At 41.3% G+C, this 12,204-nt stretch overlaps 1 protein-coding gene across 1 annotated transcript in view; it reads left to right on the forward strand.

Annotated features, from left to right (window-relative positions):
• The first annotated feature begins 414 nt into the window (after positions 1-414).
• Positions 415-12,204, forward strand: part of LOC139760583 (uncharacterized) — a 65,817-nt gene continuing 54,027 nt past the window's right edge. Inside the window, 2 exon segments of the mRNA XM_071683939.1 lie at positions 415-567; positions 6,765-6,862. Of these exon segments, the coding sequence (XP_071540040.1) occupies positions 6,823-6,862 (40 nt within the window). The 5' untranslated portion in view covers positions 415-567; positions 6,765-6,822.

Here is a 12,204-nt window from a genome sequence, read left to right on the forward strand (position 1 = left end):
ACCACCATCCATCACCCCTACCCCCCATCCTCCATTTGCTGCCCTCACACCATCAACCTCCCTAATTCACCGCCTAGCCCTATCCCCAAGCCGGACCTACATGCCCTCCTGGTCATCACCCACCCTCCCCCTTCCCCCTGCTCCCCCACGCTTCTTACCTCCTCTCATCCTCCGTTGATCCTTACTCCTCCTATTCCCCCTCCTACTTTGCACCACCGATCTGCACTCCTCACCTTCCGATCCGACAATCATCCATCTTAAGCCAGGCACTCGCTACGCCCTCCCTTGTCCTGCCTACATCCCGTCAACCACTAACCCCTCGAGATCTCCCTTTCCCCCTCCACGCACCCCATCCCCCCCAACTCCCTTCTTTCTCCTGGGCGCGTCGGGGCAGACAGAGGGTCCATGGGGCAGTAGACACGAGGCAGACGGGTCCTTAAGGTGGTGGTGGGCGGGCGCGTTGCCGTGTGGGGCAGGCAGCCTCTCTCTCTCACACACACTCACCTGCCGCGCGCTCTTTGTGTCGCTGCTATTGCCCGGTTGCTTCTCTTCCAGGCAGCTCCAGCGGTGGGTGTCCTCTCTGATGTGCGACTGCTGTACGCTGTGTTGTTGTAATGTTTACTGATGGTGGTTAATGAAGCAGTTGCACTTGATATCTCTGACTGTTCGTGGCTTAGGAGTGTATGTTTATTTGTGATTAACGTATGTTATTTTAAATTTACTGGCTGGTGTTGGTTTAGGTGCGATGGTTTCATTTCTGTTCCTCATTTACGATTGTCCTAAGTTGTTTGTTCTAGATTTCGATGGCCAGTACTGTTATTGGGCAACAATTTATCAGAACTGTACATTTGCATATATAAAAAAGCCTGTGTTTTCCAACTGTGAACTATATATATAAAGGTTGTGGTGTGGTGGTATTTGGAATATGTAGTTGAGCTTATTGAAGGTGTTCATTCAAGCGTTTGTGATTATCTTTGAAAGTTTCAATTGTATTTAGACTTTCGTGGTTGATGTTTTGGTGTTCGCTGCTTTATGATAGTTTGTGTTAAGTGTTAGTGACCGAGATTTCACCATTAGACATGACCTCTCATTTATCTGGGTCTCATATATTTGTTTAATGGTTTAAGCTGACAGTCAACTGCTGATAGTATTAGTGGTTTTATGTGAAAATCTTATTATTTAGAAATGCTTGAGGTAGTTATAAAACGATACATAGCACAGTTTATGAACTATTACCGACTTTGATATGTGATAATGGCCAATGATAGTTCGTATGAGTGTTGAAAGCGCATTTTTGTTTTTTCAAACGCTAGGATGTTTATTTTTCTGTAATTGTCTGCCTTTCTGTTGTAGATACTTTGTGTGTGTGTGTATTTGTGCAGTACGGGGAAGGAAATCTACACGCGTGGGACCTAGCACACCTCTTGAGTGTAGTTTTGTGAGCATGTGAATATGTTCATAGTGGGTATTCTGATTTCTTTTTTTTTCAGTGTGGTTAGATAGTGGGCGTTTGTTGTTTGTATGTAAGGAACTGTTGTTCACTGTACGTATTACTGGTTACCATTTTAGTCGTGGGTGCCATGCTTATGGTTATTATCTGCACTATGTGGTTAGTATTATATGTGTTTTGTTTGTTATATATTTTGTCTGACAACAGATGTGAGTATTGACTGCCTTCTGTCGGTGGCTCCTGTTGTGTTCGACATGGCTATTACATGTCCGTGACTATGTGTATATGGTTATTATGATGTATTTATTATTAGCACACGATTTAGGTTGTTGTGAGACGGCTAATATACACGTTTGCGTTATTATTCTTTGTTTGCAGTTGTTTGTTTATAGTAATGTTAGCTATTAAGTGCCTGAGGTTGGTAATATTTGAATGTGCTTGCTATTTGTAATTGTTTCTCCTTAGATACTGTAGACCTTTTAGGCCATTCGGTGTTTTGCCTCTGGTTTTGTGGTTGCCACAATGGTGTTTGTACCTTATGTCTGTTTTGGGGTTTTTCAATATAACTCTATATTATTATGTTTATGATTGACTTGTGCTTATGGTAGTGCGTAATCATGGTTGTTGACATGACGATTGCTATTATGCTTTTGGTGGTTATATGTGTACGGTTGTCAAAAGTTTCTTTGTGGGAATTTATGAGTTTGTGGTTGCTGCTGAGTGTCTGTATTTGCAGGTGCTGTTAAGTTTTGCGATAGCTATTGTTTGTGGCAGCTATTACGTGTTTGTGCTTACAATTATTCTTCTTTTTATTTTATAAGGTTGTAGTATTATATATTTATGATCGCTGTATGTGTGCTACATATGTTTTTCCTTGATATCTGATAACTAGTAAAGTACTGCTATCATAATAGTCCTGCTTGAATACATGATATGGGGACTTCCATGATGACCATTTAACAGTAACCATACGTACACAATTGCAACATAAACCGCATAGTTAGAAAGCATTATAACCCAAAAGGCCAACCCAGAAATTCGGAAAAGTAAGTGTGTGTGTGTGTGTGGGTGGTTGATGTGTATTCGCCGTTGCTGGGTGCTGTTGGGTACTATCATGCTTTCCTTTCAATGTCTTTGTGTTCGTTGGAAATGTAATTGATAATTTTCAACTGATTATTCAGTTTTTCTTCCTAGAAGATGGAAGGGGAGAAGGTACTGGTGTCAGTCATTTTGTATATTTGTTCCGTCTGTCTTTGTCTTTCACGACAAGGCTTATCCTTTGTCGTAATAAGCGATTGAATACTGGCTTGCATGACCGTTGAGTTTTGAAAAGAAATTCTGGAAAAGTACACGTTCAAGTATACGTATATACAGGGTCTTCTAATCTACATGTACGAGACACACCGTACTCAGTCATCAGGTTAAAGGCCGGGATTTTATTGTACTCAAGAATCATACCATCATACTTGCGGATCGGACCTTCGTGCTTGTGGATCATACCGAAGTGTTGAAGAGTCGTCCCTTTGTGCTCTTGGGTCTCTTCTCCTTACTTCTCAATGGGTATTAAGTACTCCGGGGTGGCGGAGTGGGGACGGGGTGGTTGTGTGGAGGGGATGATTTATGCGTCTGTGTGAGGTGAGTGGAACCAGGCGCTGGATTGTGACAAGGTGACGAGTGTGTGACGGGGAAGATGGGTCGCGGGCTCTTGCAGATGTAACTCCGGGCGTCTGGGACGAGGGAGGGACGATGACCTCTGTGGGCCAGAGACTGACAGAGAGCTCGAAGATGCTACCCTCTGAGTACGACTGTGCCACTAGTGAGCTTAGTGGTACGACCCATAGATATGATAGCTTGGTCCTTGACTTGATCCTTAAGGGTCATGTTTAAGGTCATGCCATCGTACCCAGAGGGTCATGCCATCGTCATAAAGAGGTCAGAAGTAATGGATATCACTAAGTATCTGTATTTCATATAGATAGATATTTTTGTTGTCTTCGATCTGTTCTAACAAAAAGTGATATTCATAACTAATTTGTTGCAGTTGTTATAGTCTGAGGTAATCTCAGGTTATCTACTCATGGTTTGTGTGTGTGTGTGTGTGTGTGTGTTTCTGTTTTATGCATTGTTTTGATATGGTTATTCATGATTTATGGTTGTTGCTAAGATCGGTTGGTTTTGATGAATTGGCTATTGCAATTTAGACATCTGGTTCGTGTCTGTCTGAGTATTTTAAGTGCCTGCGTGAGTTAGGCACGGTCAGTTATTTATCTTGTTCCCTTAAGTGCTTTAAGTGCGTACTGCATCAGCTTGCCTTTGTGTGTGTGTGTGTGTGTGTGTGTGTGTGTATGTGTGTGTGTGTGTGTGTGTGTGTGTGTGTGTGTATATATATATATATATATATATATATATATATATATATATATATATATATATATATATATATATATATATAATTGTTACTTTTTGTGATTACATATTTGTGCTGTACGAGAGAGAGAGAGAGAGAGAGAGAGAGAGAGAGAGAGAGAGAGAGAGAGAGAGAGAGAGTCATTCTGAGGACCCCGTCTCTTTAACATTCTCTCCATCATACAATTCCTTAGAGTTTTGTACGCTGTCCACATTCTGCCTCTCGTAATTCAGTTTATTCCATCCATCCATTACTCCGTTGATATAAAAGTACGTACGTCTTTATATCCTTTCTAACATGGCTTCGTGTTTCTATAATCTCATGGTATGGCCTCTATTCAGTATCAACTTCATCACTCTGGTCTAAAAGGTTGTGACCACGTCACTCCTAACTCTTCTCTCTTTCATGGCGGGCAAATTTAAGGCCTCCAGCCTGTCCCTGTAACTCAGCTGCCTTAACTCCGGTGTGTTAAGCGGCTCTTGATAGGGGATGTAAGAGGGACCGAGGATAATCTCCCAAGCCCCTAATGCACGTTCGTGGGTGTGATTATGTATGTCTGTCTCTTTGTGTGTGTGTGTGTGTGTGTGTGTAAATTGGTATGTGTGTATGTTGTATTCGTGTGTTCATGCTTTATCTACATGCACTATGACTGTGCTAGTGTAAACGCTTGTGTGCATGTGTAACTGGCGAGTTTCCTTGTTACTTGGTGACGTCAATTGTTTTCCCCGTTGAGGAAATTTTCGCGTGACGGACAACAAGAGATTGTTGAGGGTTTTTCTTACCCAGTGCCTGGCATGGACAGGTTCTTTTGATACCTGCCTCTGCAACATGACTCTTATTCCCCCCTCCCCCCTCTAACCCTAACCCGTCCTTTGTCTCTCTCTCTCTTTCCACACCCACTCATTCGCGCTCCCCTATCTTTAAGTCCGTCCGCGCCCCACAAGATTTAATGCGATGGTGGCCTGGGTTCAGATTAGGTCTCGAGGGACCTGACGGGTCGTGGGGGCGTCTAATGACCTGGTAACTTCACTGCTAGAGCATGACGTCATGACAGAAATGTTTACCTATGGCTTACACCGAGGCTGTACAGCCTAACCTAGCACCAGCGGCTGGACCATTACGGCAACATAAAAATTTCGCAGTGACAGCGTTGCCCGGGTACGATGATCACCAAACACCTACGCCCCTCGTACCGTGCCTGAACCCATCGCCTTGACGGATGAACTGTCGGTTTAATTTAGATTGGATGATTGCTTGGGGGATTTGTTAATAGATATGCTTATGTCTTGCAAGAGCACTGAGTGAAAATGTTATAGATCTTGGCAGTGTATCCAGCCACATTCATCGTTGCTGTCCAAGAGATAAAGATGTGTAAATATGAGTCATTTCTTTTATTACGTCAAAAGCACGAACTAATTATGAATACCAGATATTACTGAACATATCACTCGCTCTCGTGACTGATTTCTGCAGCTTTGATGGCTAATAATAGAGTAATAATCTATTTAATTTTATTTTTCCTGTCTGTAAGACACGATTGTGTTGCTAAGCTGTCTCTTCCTCCGAACGTAGCCCTCCATATTTCAAATATAAGTAGTCATTAAACAGTGGTGAATTCATCCGGTGAACACCTTTGTGCATGTGTGTATATTAATTATTTCTACTTTTATTACAAACTTGATAAAGATCGACTCGTCTTGAATTATTCTACGGAAAGCGCTGGAATTTGAAGAAGTGATTCCCTTTACACAAAAGATCAGAGCTGCCTTTACGGTTCGAAACTACGATATAAATAAACAGGCTAGGCTTGTTCTGACGGCAAATATGGCCGAAGATTTTTGGGTATCTGACGAGGGATTCCCCTTTCAATCGAGTGGTTCCTGAATATGGATACTGTAATTGGAGAACTTGTGCACGACTAAAGGATTCGCCAGATAATTTGAATCGGAATTCAGGCTCAGAGGGTAAAGGGAATTTTAGTTTATCTCGCTATATACAAACGCGTAGGAATCATCACTTGTGAGGGAATGTTGTTGAAGATGAATTTATATAGCAGGGTGTTGCACTTCATCGAATTTGAAAAGAGATTCAGACCATAGCTCAGTTCGGGTTTGCAGTCCCATCACGGCTAAAGCCCTCCCATTTGTATCGCTGCTCTGGTGAGCCAGCGAAAAAATACTGCTGGTCTCAGTTGATTACTTTTTTTTCCTCCAATACTTATCGCGCGCTGCCCCCTTGGCCCCCAGTGTACTTGTTTGGCTGTCGCCGCTTATACGTAAAAGTCAGCATAGGAGGGAAGGTGTTGTGTGGAGGTTGGAAGAAATGGAAAAAGAAGAGATTTAATGTAAAGGGGATACGTTAAGCGCATCTCTGGAACACATGAGATATTACTGCTAATCACTGAAGCTTATTATGCTATTACAGATGTTATACAGTCAGTAACACATGAAACATGTTACCGGACTCCACCTGCACGAGGTTACACCGCGAGTGAAAGAGCTCCTAACTCATGAGGAATCCAAAGTTTTTGCTTCTGGAAGTAGCGTAGTTTTAGGGTGCTGGAACCTCTTGAAAGGTCGTGATACTTAAGTATTACTGCTGTAAACTGTATGGATTATTTTCAGAACATTTTGGATCACTGTAGCATGACATTAGACATTTTTTTTTAACGCATGACATCATTAGAATACGTCAAATATTAGGGAATGTGAAATCGAACTGAAATGCACAAAACTATTTAAGAAAAAAATATTAAGAACATCTTTAGAGACCAAGTTACTTCTAATTTCTGTAAACTGTGCTGGTCAAACTGTGATTTAAAGTAGTGAGCAAAACCAGAAATATAGGTGATTTTAAGTTTAGATTTGTAATTAGAATCTAACAACATTTTCACTGTCCCTCTTCTAGCATCACCGTCATAGTCTTCGTCAGCGTGGCGAAGGGGTACTGGACCACCGCCACAAAGATGAACGCCAAAGCGCTGCTCCTCTTTGTCATTATCCTGGGTGAGTAAAAAAGCTTTTAAAACGTTTTCATATCTCTTTTATGTCTACATTCAGTGCACGTTAAACCCAGTGTCATATATATATATATATATATATATATATATATATATATATATATATATATATATATATTTATTTATTATGCTCACGCTTTTTGGCACTTGTAAGCTCTGCTTTCCTTGGTACCTCCCAGGGCATACGAAGTAGAGAGCAAACTACGGAAAGTTTTGCGGGGCTTATCTTTGAATGAGTGGCTTTGGTTTCCATGCATTATACATGACAGCTAGAGAGTGAATGTGAGCCTTTCTTCGTCTGTTCCTGTCGCTATCTCGTTAGGCGGAAAATGGGGAGCAAGTGTGAAATATATGAAATAAAGATATTTCAAGCGCATCACTATCTCATTTTGATTAGCTTCCCATTTCTGTGCCATAGTATTCACCTCCCTCCATTGGAGTCGCTCGTAACTATCCATCAGCCATCATACACAACTCAAGAGTTCACCCCAACCACACAATTCAGCCCCTAGCAACAAGACATAACAACAAAACACATTCACACCGTTATGACCCGACAAACACTAAACCATCTGAAATTATAACTCTCTAGACAAACACGGATAAAACTTTCTTGTCTGCTTTCTTAGCACCACCCGTCTCTTCAGCATTACAGACATCGATTCATCACATCACTGGACCCCCACACATGACTTCTACTATGAAGACGCCAAACACCTACTCAATTCCCCTGTCCAGACAATCACAATATCATTACATGACCTATGGTTCTGCCCAGTGGAAGTGGCTGATTTCCTCCTCGCTGCGGGAGTCGTATAAAAGGGGTCATAGGATTATTTGGTACAAGGTATTATATATATATATATATATATATATATATATATATATATATATATATATATATATATATATATGGGGATAGGGGAGAAAGAATACTTCCCACGTATTCCCTGCGTGTCGTAGAAGGCGACTAAAAGGGGAGGGAGCGGGGGGCTGGAAATCCTCCCCTCTCTTTTTTTTTTTTTAATTTTTCCAAAAGAAGGAACAGAGGGGGGCCAGGTGAGGATATTCCACAAAGGCCCAGTCCTCTGTTCTTAACGCTACCTCGCTAACGCGGGAAATGGCGAATAGTTTAAAAAAAAAAGAAAGAAAAATACATATATTTGTGTGTGTAAGCATCAAGAAATACTGCCAAAAGCAACATGACCAGTCTTTAAGACCGAACACTTTCCAGACATAAAATTCCTTACTTGCAGTTTTTTGTTCACCTCACTTGATTCTTTTTATGATCCTACGACTTTGCAATATTCAAACGCATACAATCGGCTTCGACTATGAAGAATTATATATTTTCGAACATAAACCATTTTCTTTTTTTTTTTTGAGTTAATTTTTCAGAAACGATCATAGGGCTTTCCAGATATGCATTGACAATTAGAGCAAATATTTTCATCATTGTTTTCTCATTCGTAGCCTTTGAACAGTTTAACCAATACACATGCAAATGCAGTCGTTTCCGGACTCAGACATAGGCATACACACAATGACATAAACGTGTACACAAGCAAAATAGCCTTTATTTACACACACTTTAAGCAAACGTACCCAAAAGGATCGTTTCCAGACACACACACACGACGCATGCTCAGACATACTCAGAGGATAAAGTCGTACCCAGACATAACACACACAAACATCTCGCTCCTCCACACACTCACACACAAACATATACACATAACGTACCCAACCAACATGCCACTCACCCATGGTAACTGAACTGGGTGACCATAATATGCTTATAGAGTGCCAGCAACACTCGTCAGCCTGTGTGTTTGTTAGGGACGCGAGGGGTGCTGCTAGGTTGCACCTTGGACCCGACGTATCCTGAGGCCACGCCACGACGCGCTGGTCACTTCGCGCGCTCGGCTCGGCAAGTTTGGTTAAAGTTTACCAGAGATGAATACGTTACCTCGAAACTAAAAAACGTTGTGGATCTTCTAATTTCCAGTTCAATGAACGGTTACACTGTCATTTCCATGGTTTTTAGATATTTAGTTTTACTGAGTATTAGATTTAAGTTGCTTTCGTGGAGAAGCCTTTCTGAGAAGAGCTTCGTTTAGGCTGAGTGAGTCGACATAACCCAAGCCAGTATCAAATCCATCTAAGTATGTAGACTCTGAGCAACGCCTTTTTTTTTTTTTTTTTTTTTTTTTTACTGTACTACAGGCTTGCCTAACCTCATCGATTGCCAGCCTCGAAAGGGAGAATAACAAGAACAAAAACAAAATGCTAACGACAAAAACCACCTTATAATATTTATTCATCCTAGACTAAGCGTACAAATCATTGGATAGGAGTGGGTATCCCCTCTGAATAAAGATGTTTCCTCTTAAAAATCCAGTTTAACGAGTCGCAAGATGTCGCCGTGTTAATATATACGACCTACCTGCAAAACGTCTTGTACATATATAAACCCAAGACTTTTACTCTGAAGGACGTACATGTTGCTTGATTCCCCCTCTCTAGGTTACTAGTTAACCTCTTCAGCACGACATTACTATCCTTGGGAGGGCGTAACTTATGACCTTACCCAAAAGAGTTAGGTTAAAGACACCATCGTGCTTTGGAGGTTACCGGGCACCATTTCATAATGGTTACGCAAGAATAACTATTTTCAGACCCGCTCCTGTGGGAGGGGGGCCATTCTCTTGCTTTGTGTGTGTATTTGTACAATACTGGGAGGGATATTTACACTCGTAGGGCCCAATCTCTTGAACTTATTGTGCAATTTGTATTTGTATGTGTGACTGCTCTAGATCGAGAACAATAAGTAACATAAGCTGTATCCTGACTGGGACCACCTTACCTGTTTTGGATATATAAAGTAGGGAAGTTGACCCTTCGCCCGGTTCCTTGCCTCCCTCCGCGAAACCTTCTGGGGGAACGCCCACACCCTCCATACCCAAAGGAACATATACTGACTGACAATGAGATTCGGAGCAGGTGGGATGAGGGAGGGTTGGCGTCCGTGTGATCCCTTACGAAGACTTGCTTAATATCATTATATGGATTATCATTATTATTATTATCATTATTATCGTTATTTCATTATAATTATTATTATTATTATTATAGATATATTCTTTCCTTGTGCCAGTTTGTCAGTCGTTCTTTATTTCATACATCACAGAAAGTTGATTTTATGCTAGAAATGAGGTGTAGCTGTATCTTAGAAATGTAGAAACTAACCTGCGCTAAACTACAGACAAGAGTGAACGCTACAGAGGGAGGAGGGCTTTTAAGTTCAGTACTAATGTAGCAGAGGTAACAAGGGCAAATTTCATAAAAGAATATCATAATCAAACCAAATTAGGCTGTTTAATGATACTTAATATACAGTTAACGAACGTAACAAAACACAATAGCGTAAGTTTCTCATCTTGTTTAGGTGCGTAGAGTACAAAGGCAGTCGGTAAGAACAAGTGGAATAATTTTCCACGAAAAGGAAAACGTTTCTTGGTGACGGCCGCTGAGTTCTGTTTAGTACATTTACAGTGAACCGACAATTGCCACATCATAACACGTAGTGGCCCACAGTATGTCAATGCCGTTTATCAAAACAAGATCGATGTAAATTTTTCCTCACATAGACTTTCATAACATGTGTGACACTTTGTTATGAAATGCACAAGTTTGTGTCATGCTGAAAACTGCCCAGCAGCGATCGTTTGAACCGAAAAAAGGTGATAAATTGAATGATTCCGCCGATGAAACCAAGGGAGAGGACTCAAACCACCGTATCATGAAAACGTCAACTTAGGTTCATAAAAAGATTCCATAAGTTCTTGTATAGTGACGTAGTCCCATCTATCCTTAGGAGAGATTGAGAAACGTTCTTTCACCGTAAACCAGACCAAACTTAACCTGGAATTGGTTAGCTTAGCGGTGTGTCATAACTACGGAATATGGTGTACTTATCCTTTCATTATCTCCAAAGCCCTCTCCACTTAGTGGGGTCTACTCAATATTGCACTATAGTGGAAAGTGTTGTGTAACAAGATGTGGAGGTCTTTCTCCCCTGAAATTTCTCAAATCCTTATCTAATCAGTTGTCTTGTTTAGTTCTTTTTTTTTCGAGGGCATAAAAGATGGGGCAAGGAAAGTAAATGACTACCAAAACCTAAATGAGTAAATGCAGAATAAAGCACATGGGCCTAAAACCAACGCAACCGACCAATGTTCGGTTAACTGACCAAAACATAAGCAGGACAAAACAAACCATTCATTCACTTTTTTTTTTATAACTCGTGTGTTTCCCGATATAATCGAAGAAGCTGTTCTTTACGAATAGATAACCCCATAATGACATGGCACAGGCTAAGAGAATGTTTACCGTATTTTTATTAGTAGTATTTTTTGTCGCTCACACAGTGAAGTTAACTAACTTTAAAGTACATGTAAACATAATTCATATGGTTGGTTCTGAAACTGATGGTACTGGGTAATGTAATTGGTTCATCGCTTGGATTATTTTCGTTTTACTTGGTTATGCTGCTGTACAGTGCTTCCCTTCATGGTACTGTTGCGATTCAGCTATGCTTCAGCCTTTTCCTCACGTGCTGTTCCTCCTCTGGAACTGCCATTATTACCCGAGTCGATAGACATTTATTCCCCCATGTCGATTTCTAGCGACTTGTGCCCCTGGTAACACCTCTTATGTCAATCCAGAATGACGTAGACTTGTGGTCTTAAGCCTCAGTTGTCAAACGGCAGCTGACATGAGCTCTACATGTTCCTCGCGGTTAACATGAGCCTCGCACCTGTTGTCCCTTCGCGCTCTTTCTTGCCAGTAGTGGTGGCTGCCATTGCCAATGTGGATCCGTCTGGCAGCCACGCCATGTCTTTCCGAATATGTTGTCGTACAGTTGACAATCTTCTGTTGTGCTCAAGGAGGAAGAGGCCTAAGATAATTGATTTGTACTTTATGTATAATCATAAGATCAAAGAAAAAAACTATCTGTGCCTAAGAGTATAATCTGTATGTGGTCGGTGCTTTTGGAGAAGAATATATATAACCAAGAAAACAATTGATTATCTAAGGAATTTCATCGGCGCCAAAAATGGTCAAGGGAGACCTACAGCAGCATCCACTGAGGAGGGGTCCTACAAGTCCCTACTTCTGCAGATCGCGGGTGCTGATAGTTGTTTACATTGTCCAGTCTTCTCCCGTCACCGCCACGCCCACGTATTATCCGCGTACTGTGCAGACCTACGCCCACTACACTCAATGCATACCATCACGCCCACTGATATCTTATGGTACATACGT

The sequence above is a fragment of the Panulirus ornatus genome, chromosome 37 (assembly GCF_036320965.1).
Source record: "Panulirus ornatus isolate Po-2019 chromosome 37, ASM3632096v1, whole genome shotgun sequence".
NCBI lineage: Eukaryota > Metazoa > Arthropoda > Malacostraca > Decapoda > Palinuridae > Panulirus > Panulirus ornatus.